The 14,772-nt window shown below is 57.5% G+C and overlaps 3 protein-coding genes across 6 annotated transcripts in view; 2 read left to right on the forward strand and 1 right to left on the reverse strand.

The window, feature by feature from the left end:
• LOC127474822 (zinc finger protein 11-like) overlaps positions 1-14,772 on the reverse strand; it is a 705,018-nt gene that overhangs the window by 262,094 nt on the left and 428,152 nt on the right. The window contains exon 5 of the mRNA XM_051796126.1: positions 485-1,027. Coding sequence (XP_051652086.1) covers positions 485-1,027 — 543 coding nt within the window. The remainder of the gene's footprint in view (positions 1-484; positions 1,028-14,772) is intronic.
• The window catches only part of LOC127474868 (zinc finger protein 239-like), a 246,797-nt gene continuing 237,642 nt past the window's right edge, over positions 5,618-14,772 (forward strand). Inside the window, exon 1 of the mRNA XM_051796180.1 lies at positions 5,618-5,759. The gene's annotated coding sequence lies outside the window, so the exon portion shown is untranslated. The remainder of the gene's footprint in view (positions 5,760-14,772) is intronic.
• LOC127474869 (zinc finger protein 239-like) overlaps positions 9,031-14,772 on the forward strand; it is a 196,446-nt gene continuing 190,704 nt past the window's right edge. For 2 of the 4 annotated variants that reach the window (XM_051796184.1, XM_051796185.1), the window contains exon 1: positions 9,031-10,246. In XM_051796184.1, the coding sequence (XP_051652144.1) occupies positions 9,043-10,095 (1,053 nt within the window). In that variant the 5' untranslated portion in view covers positions 9,031-9,042 and the 3' untranslated portion in view covers positions 10,096-10,246. Of the gene's footprint in view, positions 10,327-14,772 lie in introns of all 4 variants that reach the window. The other 2 variants (XM_051796182.1, XM_051796181.1) reach the window with 2 other exon arrangements.

Genomic DNA, 14,772 nt, shown 5'->3' on the forward strand with positions numbered 1-14,772 from the left:
AGCAGATACATTTATTGCATGTTAGCTAATTAACTATTAGTAATTATTAGTGCTACTGTTATTGCAGAAAGAGCAAAAATTCAAGACTGCAGCTGGCTTTAAGTTATTGCATTCTTTAACATGCTCTGCCTTCAAATCAAAGCACACCTAGTGATGGTCAGACAGATGTCTCTGCACTCTCAAAATGTTCAGACAATTTTTAGCTCGAATCCTCTCTCCCCTCACCCATAACACAAGAACTGCAGAAACTACAACACCTATTTCCTATGTCCTTATGCTCACATGTGCATGTGCAGGTCACAATATACAGTCAAATCACAATTGCTATGGATATTATTAATGTGTCAAACTCTGGGGTTTATTAATTGAGACAGGGAAGCAGATATATTTCTGAATGTTAGTTCTTTCTCTGTGTCCATTCAATCCCACACACCTCAAGCCCTGCACTCACAGAATATATTGGCACTGGTAGGGCTTCGCTTACCGGTGGGTCCGTTGGTGTGAGGTCAAGGTAGAGCTCTGGGCAAAGCTCTTCCCACACTCCCCACACTTGTAGGGCCTCTCCCCGGTGTGGATGCGCCGGTGCCTGACGAGGGTGCAGTTCTGGTTGAAGCCCTTCCCACAGTCGGTGCAGTGGAAGGGCCTCTCATCCGTGTGCGTCCGCTCATGCGTGTAGAGATGGGAGCTGGTCATAAACCTCTTCCCACATTCCAAGCACTTGTAGGGCCGTTCCCCGGTGTGGAGGCGCTGGTGGGAGCGGAGGGTGGAGCTCTGCCTGAAGCTCTTCCCACATTCCCCATACCTGTAGGGCTGTTCCCCAGTGTGGATGTGCTGGTGGGTGCGGAGGTTGGAGCTGTCACTGAAGCTCTTCCCACATTCATCACACGTGTAGGGTCGTTCCCCACTGTGGATTCGTTGGTGGCTGAGGAGGTCAAAGCTGTCTCTGAAGCTCTTCCCACATTCCCCACACGTGTAGGGACGTTTCCCTGTGTGGAGCTGCTGGTGCCGGATCAGGTGGAAGCTGTTCCTGAAACTCTTCCCACATTCCAAGCACCTGAAGGGCTTCTTTCTAGTGGGATGTTGCCTTGGGACCACGACCTTGGAGTTCCTGCTCAAGCTCCGGCCGCCTTCCCGGCACAGGCTGGCTCTTTCCTCCTCAGAGCACCCTGGGCTGGCTTTGGAGCCCCTCCTGCGGGGGGATCTCCAGCCCTTTTCCTCCCCGCTGCCTTCCTGCGCCGGGGAGCCCTTCAAAACGGCCTCTCCCACCAGGGTCTCACGGGGGGATTTGTCCTCCGCGCTCTCCGTCCTCAGCTCGGGGCCTGGGGCAGGAAGCAAGAAGGACAGGCAGGGGATTTGCCTCCGGCCCACAGGGAAGGCCAAGGACATCCCCCCAACTCCGGCCCCGGCAGGACGGCGGCGCCAGCGGGGTTGTCCTGCAGCTGGGGCCATGCTGGGCTGACAGAGCCAGCACAACACCCGCCCAAAGGGACACTGACTTCCTCCTCACCTGCCTGGGGGGCCCAAGGCATCTTCCTCTTCCTCGCAGCCTCCTCCTCCATCCGCCCAAGCTTTGGGAAAGACAAATCCTGATGGGGGGGAAAACAAGGGCTGAGTGCATTGGCTTGGGGGTTCCTCCTGCCCAAGTCCATCTCTAGAACTCACCGGGCATCCTGTGTCCATAAAAACCTCCAAAACACCAAGATTCGGCCCAGAAATCCCAAACCAACATGATTCAGGTAAAAAACCTCTTAGAAATGGCGAGATGAACCTCCTCACAAAATACAAAACGTTAAACTTAAGCGAAAAAATACACAAAATATGAAGATTCAACCCCAAAAAAGGTGCTCAACTGGGAGGATGAGGAGAGTGAGGTCACTTCATGAGCACTTGATTGAGTTGCAATATATTAATCAAAAGCTGTATTAATGTAGTATCACTTAAAACTCACCAGGGCTGTTCCACGAGGTTCTCTGGCCCCCTGCCAGTCCAGGGCTGTTTGTCCAAACCACCAAACCAAATGTGCCAAACACCCTGGTTGGTCAGTGCCGGCTGGGGCAGCGGGCACTCGGTGAGGGGATGAGAAAACTGCACCCGGGGCTGGGCTGAAAGAGGCTTCAGCACCACTTCTGATGGCCCGGGGGCAGCATCTGGTTTCTCCCAAAATGAGACAGGGCACTTGTTCCTCTGCAGGGAGTCAAGGGCAGCAGGGTGACTCCTGCTGCATGGATGGAACAGCAGAGGATGCCTTGGGTCCCCAGGATTGATCAGCACTCAGGGATACAAACTGCCCTCGGGCTCAGGATGCAGCTGCCAGCACAGATTTCACTGCAAAGTCTGCAGGGAGTCAAGCTCTGCAGAGGAGATTGTGCCCCATGGATGGGATTCCAGAGGCTCCCTCAGGTCCCCAGCATCAATCAGCAATATACACAAAAGGCCCCCTTGAAAGTTTTTAGGGGGAGTGTCCTGTAGGGAGGGGACAGTGTCACCCCACCAGGGCAGGGCTGGCAAGTGGGAGGCTGCTCCAGGGCTCTGCAAGAGGCCTCGTGCTCTGCTCGGCCCCACCACTGCCTGGTCCCAACACCCCCGGCTGCCCCCGGCCCTGGGCAGCTCTGCTGCCACAGGCTGTGCCCTCACCGTGGCCCTGCAATGGCCCTGCCTGTCCCTCACCCGTGGCCCTGCCCGTGGCCCTGTCCCTTGGCTCTCTCTCTGCCAGCTCAGTGTGGGGCACACGGGCTGGGGGGCCCTCCCAAGCCCCCCGGGCAGCCGGCGTTGGCTGGGGGGATGTGAGGGCTGGGCCTGCTCAGCACAGCCCCGGCCTCGTGCCCAGCGCCCCTTTCCTGACCCACACAAGAGCTTCCCGGCCCCCCAGGGCTCCCCTGCTGCTGCCTCTGCTCCTGGCCCTGCCTTTGCTGCTCCCTTGCCTGGGGCAGCGGCTGCAGGGGGGGATGGCAGCAGCTTCAGCTCCACTGCACTTCCTGGGGGGAGCTCAGCCCGGGGGGACGGGCAGGGACCTGATGGGGATGGACAGGGGCCCAGCAGGGACAGCCAGGGCCTGCAGGGGAAGGCACAGGGACAACCTGGACCCCCACACTGCCAGGGCTGTCTCTGCTCCTCCTTGCAGGCTCCGTGGCCAGGCACAGTTGGTGTTCCTGGGTGCCCACCATCTCAGCACTTGGAGACGCTCAAATCAGCGCCCGCAGCTCTGCAGCAAAGCCCCAGCTCACCTGGCACACAGGGGATGGACACAGCACCTGCTCGGGGATGGGCACTCACAGCTTTGTTCCTTCACCACCACGGGGCTCTCCTTCCTCAGCAGCACCTCTGCCTTGCACTTATTCTCAGCCTCACCTCAGGGACAGCTCTGGGCTCACCTCCGCGCCACTTCTCAGCCTCACCTCAGGGCCTGGGCTCAAGGACAGGAACCTGCAGGGAGGGGACATCATGGGCAAGCTGAGGGCTGCCTGCTTGCACTGGCCTCTGGGCTTCTTTCTCCTTCTACAACCAGCCCACAACTTAGTCTGCTTTTCTAACACCACACATTTACACACTAACCTTGGAGATAGATATGGACAGACATCTCTATCACCCTGGGGATGGAGCCTCAAGCATGTGCTGCCACAGGAATGGCAATCAGAGAATCACAGAATCAGCCACGTTGGAAAAGACCTCCGAGATCATCAAGTCCAACCCTGGATCCAACCCCGCTGTGCTTCCCACACCATGGCACTGAGGCCACATCCACTCTCACCTTCAACACCTCCAGGGACGCTGAGTGCCCTCCCAGCACAGCCCAGTGCCCCCAGTACAGCCCACTGTGTTCCTGTCCCAGGGTGCCGGGTGATCCCTCTTGGGGTGGGGTTGGAAGGGATTTTGCGGGGGCTGAACCACAAGCAGGTGAACCCTGAGATCCCCCTTGGTGTCCCCAAGACCCACTTGGTGTCCCTAATTCCCCTCTTGACACCCCAAGATAACCCTGGTGTCTCCAGCATCCCCAGGGCCTCTCCATGGCCATTATTCCCTCCTTGACACCCCCAATTCCACTGTCCATAAACCCCTCCCCACTGTCCCCAAACCCCATCCCTGATGTCCCCAACCCTCCATCTCACCCCAGGAGCCCCCCTGGACTCTCTGACACCAAAAACGCCCCCCCCACACTCACAGAAAGGCCAAGGGCATCTGGGGACACGTTGGGGACAGTTGAGGGGATTTGGGGGACACTGGGTGATTACTGGGGGATACTGGGACACACTGGGGGGAACCAGGGGGCAGTGGGAGGGACTGGAGGTTACTGAGGGATGCTGGGAGGGCACTGGGAGGGACTGGGGAGGTACTGGGGGATTACCAGGACACAAGGGGAGACACAGACAGGTTACTGGCCATACTGGGGGTTACTGGGTGCTCACTGGGCCATACTGGGGGGCAGTGGGAGGTCACTGGGACACACTGGCTGGTCACTGAGGGGGTTACTGGGCCATACTGAGGGTCACTGGGAGGTCACTGGGTGATACTGGGGGCACTGGGATCCCCTTACTTGGTTCTGCTACATGTCCCCCCTGCATTTTGGGGGGCACCCCCAGGACCCCTCCCCTGAGGGCTGGGAGATCCCCTGAACCCCACTGCTGGGCTTTAGGGGACCCCCGGGCCCCCCTCCCTGTGGGGTCTCTGTCTGCTGAGTTTTGGGGGTCTCTGGGGTTCGGGGGGAATTGGGATCCCCTTTCCCTGGGGTCGGTCCACTGACACAGAGACGCCATAAAATCCCCTCAAAACCCCTGAAATCCCCTCAGAAATCCACCTCTGGACCCATCAAAACCTCCTTAAAGACCCCACAAATCCTCTCAGAGACCTCATCCCCCTCCAGGACCCCCTAAACCCTCTCAGTGACCTGCAAAACCCACCTGGGATCCCCAGGCCCTTTCTGGGACCCCAAAAAATCCTTCAGAGACCCTCAAAACCGTCTGTGACTCCTTAAATCCCCCTAGAAACCTTCAAAACTCCTTCAAAGACCGTTCCCAAAGCCTCCCAGGACCTCCCAATTCCCTCGGAAACTCCAAAACTCCCTCGGGGATTCCCAAACCCCTTCAGGGACCTTCAACCTCCCCCCTAAGTCCCCTCAAGACACCAAACCCCTTCAGAGACCCCCCAAAACCTCCTCAGGGACCTCTAAAAGCCCCTAACGGACCACAAAACCACAGAACAGCAGAAAAGCTTTCTGTAAAGGAAGGGAGCAAAGAATCTGAGAAGGACGAAACCAAGGAAAAACTGAAGCAAAGCAATAAAATCATCCTGGCTCTTGCAGTTTTTTCCTGACCTTTTTCTCACTTTTCCTTTTTTTAGGGTTCTTTTTTTGGTTGGGTAGTTTTGAATTTTTTTTTCCGAGGGACTTTCTCAGGAATCGAATCACCCTTCCGGGTTCTTGGGAGGCCTCCGGGCCCCGCGGCCCCCGAGAGGGTCCTCCGAACTTCCGAACCCCCCCCGCAAAACCCTCCCGAGCCCTCCAGCCTTTCCCCCCCAGCCTTTCCCCCCGCAGCCCCCGAGGGGATCCCCAGACCCCGCTCTCCCGCACCCCCCGCCCGCACTCAGAGCTCACCGACCGACCCGCGGCCATCACCGATTCCCGGCAGCCAACGCGGCAGGGCCGGGGGCGGGGCTGCGGGGGCGTGGCCGCGCGCTGATTGGCTGCGGCGGCGTTCTCTGAGCGCGGTGCGCGCGCAGCCGGGACTCGGTGATGGCGGCGGGGCCTGCGGTTCGCTCTGAGCGCTGTGAGTCCCCCGGGGGGCTCGGGAGGGTTTAGCGGGGGGGTTCGGGGATAACCGAGGAGGTTTTTAGGGGTCCCTTAGGGAGTGCGGTGTCCTGAGGGGACTCAGGGGGTGGTTGAAGGTTCCTGAAGGGGTTTGGGGGTCTCTGAGGGGGTTTTGGTTTCTGAGGAGATTTGGGGGGTGCCAGGTCGGCTTTGGGGGTCTCTGAGGAGGTTTGGGGGTCCTGGCGGGACCTTTTATGCAGTTTTGGGGTCTCTAGGGGGTTTACGGGGTCTTAGACGGTTTTCAGGGTCTCTGAGGGGGATTGGGGGGTCCCTAAAAGGGGACTGGGGGGTCCCAGGTGGGTTTTGCGGGTCACTGAGAGGGTTTAGAGGGTGCTGGGGAGGGATGAGGTCTCTGAGGGCATTTGAGGGGACCTTGAGAAGGTTTTCATGTGTCGAGGGGGGGATTTCAGGAGTTTTGAGGGCATTTTGGGGGGTCCCATAAAGCCCAGTAGTGGGTCCAGGGGGTCCCCCAGCCCCAAAGAGGAGGGGTCCTAGGGATGGCCCCCAAAATCCGGGAGGGAAATGTACCACATCCGGGTAAGGGGATCCCAGTGCCCCCAGTATATCCCAGTGATTTTCCAGTGACCCCTTCAGTGTCCAGCCAGTGTGTCCCAGTGACCTCCACTGCCCCCCAGTATGGCCCAGTGATCCTCCAGTGAGCACCCAGTAACCCCCAGTATGGCCCAGTAACCTCCCAGTGTCCCTCGCTGTGTCCTGGTAATCCCCCAGTAACTTCCCAGTCCCTCCCAGTGCCCTCCCAGTGTCCCTCAGTAACACTCCAGTTTCTCCCAGTTCCCCCTGGTTCCCCCCAGTGTGTCCCAGTATCCCCCAGTAATCACCCAGTGCCCCCCAAAGCCCCCCAACTGTCCTCAGTGTGTCCCCAGATGCCCTTGGCCTTTCTGTGAGTGTGTGGGGGGGTGTTTTTGGTGTCAGAGGGTCCATGGGGGCTCCTGGGTTGAGATGGAGGGTTGGGGACATCAGGGATGGGCCTTGGGGACAGTGGAGAGGGGTTTGTGGACAGTGGAATTGGGGGTGCCTAGGGGGGAATTAGGGCTATGGGAAGTCCCTGGGAACACTGGAGACACCAGGGGGGTCTCAGGGTGTCAAGGGAGGAACTGGGGACACCAAGAGGGTCTTGGGGACACCAGGGGGGGTCTCAGGACTCACCTGATCTTGGTGCAGCCCCTCCTCTGCCTGCCCAGGCCTCCTTAACCCCCCCCAAATGTCTCCTAACCTCTATTTTCCCTTTAATCCCCTCCCCCCATAGGTACCTCTGACTCCCCAATGTCCCCAAGACCTCTTTTAACTTCCCTAAAGGCACTCAAAACCCCCAAATCCCCATCCAAACTCCTCAGATCCCCCAAAATCTCCCACAGCCCCCCCTCAAATCCCTTCCAACCCCCCCAAAGAGGGATCACCCACACCCTGGGACAGGAACACAGTGGGCTGTACTGGGGGCACTGGGCTGTACTGGGAGGGCACTGGGGGGGGCTCAGGTGTCCCAGGACAAGGTGGCCCAGCTCCAGGAGAGATCTGGGGAGCAGTGAGGAGGTACTGGTCTGTACTGGTCTGTCCTGGTCTGTCCTGGTTTGTACCCCCAATCCCCAAAGCCCCTCCCCAGCTCCCCCAGGACCCTCCCGCACCCCAAAGCCCCCCAGGCCCCCCCAGGCCCCTGACTTGGTCCTGCTGCCCCTTGAGCATCTGCAGCTCCTGCAGAACCAGGCATTTCTTTGCTCCCCACAGGGTCCTTCCCACACCCAGAATGGAATCTGGAGGCAGCAGGATGTGCACAGGGCTCCCATTTCCTACAGTGCAAAGGGGCTGCAGGGAATGATTCCCCTGCTCTTGCAAATCTACCCAAACCTGCAGGGCACAGAAGGGGGAACTTCAGGAATTTGCTGGCCTTGGGAGTGGAGCTCACAGGGTATTGAGAGGAACATATCCCTCAAATACAATCTCTGTGCATACACAATAGCTGTCTGGACAGACAGATAAAGCAATAATCAGATATATTCTGTATCATATATATGGCACATATTCTACAGAATCCATCCTTAGGTGTTGTATGATAGATCTGTAAGGTATTACACATAATAAGCAGTAATAAGGCAAGTGTCCTCCTGGCAAGGGCAAGGGGCCTGCCCACGTGTCAGGGGGCCCGATCCACTCCCTGCTCTCGTTGCCCTGGGGCAGCCTCTGGTGTCCCCCTGCCTGTGGGGCTGTTTGGTTTCCTTGGACACAGCCGGCCCTTGTGCAGGGCTGTGCCCTTGGGGGCTCTTGGGGGTGGGCAGGAGGTGTTTTTTGGGGGTGCCGGGCTGGGCTGGGGGCAGAGCCCCAGCGGTGGGTGGGGGGATGCGGGTCCCCCCCACGGTGGGGGTTGGTGTTGCTGGGTCAGGCCCCGCCGGCTCCATTGTCAGCCCGGTGCCGGCGGGGGGGACACAGCGGGTTTGGGGCCCCCCGGGAGTGCCGGGGGTGGGTGTGGAGCCCGGGAGCTGCCGAGTGTGGAGGGCGGAGCGGGGAGATGGCGGAGCTGGGGGACCCCCGGCAGCCTGGAGGGGGGAGCACGGAGAGGGAGGAGCCCTGGGACCCCCGGGAGCCTGAAACATGGGGCATGGGGAAGGGGAAGCCTGGACAGTGGGGACCCCTGGGATCCCTGGGACAATGAAGTGGAGAACCTGGAGAGGGGGAATGTCTGGGAACGCGGCACCCCGAAGGTGAGAGTCAGAGGAGAAGGAACCCTTAGGACCCCCAACACTCTCAGTATTCCTAAGTGGGACCCCCAACATCCCAGACACAGGAGACCCTCCAAACCCCACAGAGGAGAGACCAGAGAGGGGGAATTACTGCAAGAGTTTTTTTGGGCTGAATGTTCATAGTTTGGAGTATTTTTTGGCTGAACCTTAACATTTTGCTTTTTGGATGGAGTTCATCTTGCTATTTCTGAGGGGTTTTTTGCCTGAATCTGTGTGGTTTGGTTTTTCTGGGCTGAATCTTGGTGTTTTGGAGGTTTTTATGGACACAGGATGCTTGATGAGCTCTAGAGATGGACTTGGGCAGGAGGAACCCCCAAGCCAACACGCTCAGCCCTTGTTTTCCCCCCATCAGGATCTGTCCTTCCCAAAGCTTGGGCGGATGGAGGAGGAGGCTGCGAGGAAGAGGAAGATGCCTTGGGCCCCCCAGGCAGGTGAGGAGGAAGTCAGTGTCCCTTTGGGCGGGTGTTGTGTTGGCTCTGTCAGCCCAGCATGGCCCCGGCTGCAGGACAACCCCGCTGGCGCCGCCGTCCTGCCGGGGCCGGAGTTGGGGGGATGTCCTTGGCCTTCCCTGTGGGCCGGAGGCAAATCCCCTGCCTGTCCTTCTTGCTTCCTGCCCCAGGCCCCGAGCTGAGGAGGGAGAGCCCGGAGGACAAATCCCCCCGTGAGACCCTGGTGGGAGAGGCCGTTTTGAAGGGCTCCCCGGCGCAGGAAGGCAGCGGGGAGGAAAAGGGCCGGAGATCCCCCCGCAGGAGGGGCTCCAAAGCCAGCCCAGGGTGCTCTGAGGAGGAAAGAGCCAGCCTGTGCCGGGAAGGCGGCCAGAGCTTGAGGGGGAGCTCTGAGCTGGTGGTCCCTGAGCAGCCTCCCAGCAGGGAGAAGCCCTTCAAATGCTTGGAATGTGAGAAGAGCTTCAGGAAGAGCACTGACCTCCTCAAGCACCTGCACATCCACACTGGGGAACGGCCCTACATGTGTGGGGAATGTGGGAAGAGCTTCAGGGACAGCTCCACCCTGATCCGCCACCAGCGCATCCACACTGGGGAAAGGCCCTACATGTGTGAGGAATGTGGGAAGAGCTTCAGCCAGAGGTCCCACCTCCACACCCACCAGCTCATCCACACTGGAGAACGGCCCTACAAGTGCTTGGAATGTGGGAAGAGGTTTCAGACCAGCTCACATCTCTTCCTACATGAGCGGACACACACGGATGAGAGGCCCTTCCGCTGCACCGACTGCGGGAAGGGATTCAACCAGAACTCCAACCTCCTCACCCACCGGTGCATCCACACTGGGGAACGCCCCTACAAGTGCTTGGAATGTGGGAAGAGGTTTCAGACCAGTGGGAGTCTCCTCCTGCATGAGCGGGTGCACACAGATGAGAGGCCTTTCTGCTGCACCGACTGCGGGAAGGGCTTCAACAGGAACTTCACCCTCGTCACCCACCGGCGCATCCACACCGGGGAGAGGCCCTACAAGTGTGGGGAGTGTGGGAAGAGCTTCACCCACAGCTCTACCTTGACCAGACACCAACGGACCCACCAATAAAAGAAACCCTAGTGCTCCAACTGCAGGAAGAGCTTCTGCTGCTGCTTCCACCCCGAATGAAGCCCCTGATGGGGAGGCAACCCCTGGAGTCCAGTGACTGTCAGTCCATCCCTTTCGACCACAAAGGGCCAGTCCCCTTTCACAGGGGCAGGTTCTGACAACAGAACCCTTCTTGGGGGCTGTGTGGAGATTCCTGCCTTGGCTGGGGACCCCCCAAGGTCACTGCTGGAGGTTGAGAGCAGAGATCTCCCCACCAGCATTGGTCTGGGGGAGTTCCATCCATCTCTAATTAAGAATTATTGCTTTTGTGCCAACTTGAGTAGAATTGCTTCAACAATTGCTTTAGTGTAGAGCACTGTCCTATCTTATCCTGTACACCTGGTAGTTTTAGTGTGTATTTTGTGCAGTAAATAGTTGTGATGAAGATCTTTTGTCTGATCATTTGTAACCCTAAATAATTCATTTCTATCAATAGATCTGATTTGCCATAGTTAAAACCTGGGGAACAAAAGTGGTTCAGTCACACCTCTGTAATTCCTCTAAACTGAAACTGTTGGCATGATCCAAGGCTGAGATTGGATCCTGCAGCCCCCAGCATCCCACAGGAAGTTGGGAGCTCGGGGGCCACCCCCCTTTGCCAACCCCCCTGTGCCCAAAGACCCCCATGGGACCATCTGCCCTACCAGCCCCCCTTTTCCACCCTTCTCCCTGTTCCTTCCACTTTTCCATAGTCTCCTCAATCCCCACCCCACCCCCGGATTACTCTGGGGGTCCCAGCTCCCATTTTCCCCTCCTCTCACATCATCCACATCATCCCTCCAATCCCGAGCTTCCTCCAACTCAGTTTGGGGTCCCACCACCCCAAAAAAAGGGGTTAGGTTGGGTCCTGGGTGGGCTTTGTGCGTTTTTGGGGGGTTCTCTGGGGCCTGTGGGGAGATTTAGGGAGGTCCCAGCACCTTTTGGGGTGAGCTGGGTGCCTTTTAAGGGGCAGGTGCCCCACCAAGACCCTCCCAGAGGGGTTGACACGGGGGAACACAGGGGGGTCCCCATTCCCGATCCATCCTGGGGCTGGTTCTGCCTCCCCCAAACTCGGCTCCACCCCTTGGGATCCCCCCAAGCTCCTCCCCCACTGCCCCCCAATAACTGGGACTGGGGAGAACTGGGAAGCTTTCCTGGGATCAGGAGTGGCAGCAGGGGAGGGGGGGACACACGACCCCCCAAAATCCTCACAGGGACAGGAGGGGTCCAGGCTGGGCCCGAGGCCCGGGGAGGGGCTGCGGCCGCCGCCGGCTCAGGAGCTCTGTGGGGAGAGAAAAGGGGGTGACAGCGGGGTGGGGGGACAGGGGGGACACCGGGATACACCGAGACCTGGACTGGATCCAGTGGGACCAGGACTGGGGAACAGGGATCATACTGGGAGCACCTGGCAGCATGTTGGAGGCAACTGGGATATACTGGGAGTGACTGGAACCACAGTAGGGGTGACTGGGAGCAACTGGAACCACACTGGGGGTAACTGGGATCATACTGGGAGCAGCTGGGCCCCTACTGGGGTCATACTGGGATCATACTGGGAGTGACTGCAATAATCCTGGGAGTGTGTGAGAGGGACTGCAGCCATACTGGGGATGAGTGGGATCAAACTGGCTTCATACTGGAAGTGTCTGGAAGTCACTGGTATCATACTGGTGGCAACTGTGATTGTACTGGGATCATACTGGATCAGACTAGGATCATACTGGGAGCAACTGGTTCTATGCTAGGGGCAACTGGGAGCTACTAGGATCCCACTGGGAGGAAGGGGGAGCAACTGGGACCATGCTAGGCACAACTGGGATCATATTGGGAGCAACTGGCCCACAGTGAAGGTGGCTGGGGTCATACTGGGAGTGACTGGGAGCATTCTGAGGGCAGCTGGGACCAGGTTGGCGCAACTGGGATATACTGGGAGCAAGTGGGATCACGCTGGAATTGACTGGGATCATACTGGGAGGCACTAGGACCCCACTGGGTGTGACTGGGAGTGGCTGTGAGCAACTGGGATCATGCTGGAAGCTACTGGGAGCATTCAGGAGTGAGTGGGACCACACTGGGGACAACTTGGATATACTGGGAGACACCAAGAGTGACTGGGATCATACTGGGAGTGACTGGGAGCATGCTGAATTCAGCTGGGATATACTGGCAGAGACTGGGAATGACAGGGATCCTACTGGGAGGGACTGGAACTCTAGTGGGGTGACTGGGAGCAAGTGGGACCCTGCTGGGGGCAAATGGCTTTATCCTGGGGGTGTCAGGGAATGTCTGGGTTCATCCTGGGTGTGACTGCCACCATATAGGGTGTCACTGGGATCATACTGGAGTCATACTGGGAGGGACTGGGAGGGACTGAAACTACAGTGGGGTGACTGGGAGCAACTGGGACCATGCAGGGGGTAACTTGGATCCTACTAGGAGAGACTGGAATCATACTGGGACTGACTGGGAACATGCTGGAGACAAATGGAATATACAGAGAGTGGCTGGGAGTGACTGGGATCATACTGGGAGTGACTGGAACCATAGCAGGGGTGACGAGGAGCAACTGGAACCACACTGGGGGCAACTGGGATCCTACTGGGAGCAGCTGGGCCCCTACTGGGATCCTGCTGGGATCTTACTGGGAGTTACTGCAATAATACTGGGGGTGTGTGAGAGGGACTGCAGCCATACTGGGGATGAGTGGGATCAAACTGGATTCGTACTGGAAGTGTCTGGAAGTTACTGGGATCATACTGGGGGTGACTGGACTCATACTGGGATCATACTGGGAGCAACTGGGACCATGCAGGGGGCAAATGGAATCCTCCAGGGAGTGACTGGGAGTGACTGGGCCCATACTGGACTCAGACTGGGAGTCCCTGAGAGTGAAAGGAACCATCCTGGGGGAGTGACTGGGAGAAACTGGGACCACCTTGGGATCCTACTGGGAGTGACTGGGATCATAGTGGGAGTGACTGTAAGGGACCAGGATCAAACTGGGAGTGACTGGAACTACACAGGGGGGAACTGGGAGCCAGTGGGGCCATGCTGGAAGGCAACTGGGAACATCCTTGGAGCAACTGGGATCATGCTGGAAGCAACTGGGAGTAACTGGGAGTGACAGGGTGCATGCTGGGAGTGACTGGGATCATCCTGATGGGAACTGGAACCATCCTGGGGGAAGTGGAAGTAACTGGGTATGACTATGAGCATGCTGAGAGCAACTGGGATATACTGGGAGTGTCTGCAACCATACTGGGGGTGACTGGGACCACACTGGGAGCGACTTGGACCACACTGGGGGCAACTTGGAGCAACTGGGAGTGACTGGATCTACAATGAGGCAACTGGGATTGACTGGGACCATGGTGGGGGAAGACTGGGATCATACTTGGATTGACTGGATCTATGCTGGAGGCAACTGGGACAAACTGGGACCATGCAGGGGGCAACTGCAATCGTACAGGGATCATACTGGCACCATACTGGGATCAGACCAGGATCATAATGGGAGCTACTGGGACCCTGATGGGGACAACTGGGAGCAACTGGGATCACACTGGGAGGAACTGGGAGCTACTGGGACCATGCTGGGCACAACTGGGATCATATTGGGAGCAACTGGCCCACAGTGAAGGTGGCTGGGGTCATACTGGGAGTGACTGGGAGCATTCTGAGGGCAGCTGGGACCATGTTGGCACAACTCATCACCGGTTGCCAAAGTCATCACATACCTAAAATAAACCTGAAACTCTGCTTTTCAGTTAACCTGCTGTCTTGCAGTCAAATTTTCAGACAATGCAATTACAAACTACTAGAAAAGGATCAAACTGCATTCAGCAGGTGTTTTTTGGAAAAAATCCTAAAATTTCCTGGTGTTGCCCATTAAAACAGCTGTTTAAATTACACTTTTATGAATCCCAAAAATCCAGTGGGATTGAAGAAGCTCTTGGTAGAAGACAACCTCCTGGCATATCTAAATTGTCTTTTGATTTACTGCAACATTAGAAAACAGACATTAACTTGGAACTGGCAAAATCAGCATGAAAAATCTAATAGACTAATATGGGAGTTGGTTGTTGTGAGGAAAACAAAGTTTCCTGGTCTTCAGCTGGTATTGCCAAAATGACAAATTTAAGTATCAACAACAGTACCTCAGAGGGACAGGCCAAGAGCAGGAAGGTGGCTGGGGAAGGACCTGTGAGGTCCCTTCTCTCAGCAGGAGCTGATGGCTCAGCCCGTCACTCATGGCTGGGCCAGGGGCTCTGCAGCTGCCCCTGCCCTGGCCTGTGACAGCCCAGCACAAGCCCCTTTGGTTCAAAGAGGCCCTACAGTGTCACAATGGCCTCTTGATTCTGTGAGGTTCCACAGTGTCCCAGGCCCCCCCTGATTCCATGAGGCCCCGCATGTCCCAGTGACCACTTGCTTCCATGTGTTTCCGCAGTTGCCCAGGATTTCTTTTGTTCCATGAGGCCCCGCATGTCCCAGTGGCCCTTTGATTCCATGAGGTTCTGCCGTGTTCCAGGTTTCCTTCAGTTCCATGTGGCCCTGACATGTCACAATGGACCCTTGACACCGTGAGGGTCCACAATCTTTAAGGGCATTTTTGTTCCACGAGGCCCTGCAGTGTCCCAAGGGCCATTTGATTCCAGGTGG

This window comes from Manacus candei, unplaced genomic scaffold (genome assembly GCF_025592945.1).
Source record: "Manacus candei isolate 608988 ecotype Guabito, Panama unplaced genomic scaffold, ASM2559294v1 h1tg000045l, whole genome shotgun sequence".
In the NCBI taxonomy this organism is placed as follows: Eukaryota; Metazoa; Chordata; class Aves; order Passeriformes; family Pipridae; genus Manacus; species Manacus candei.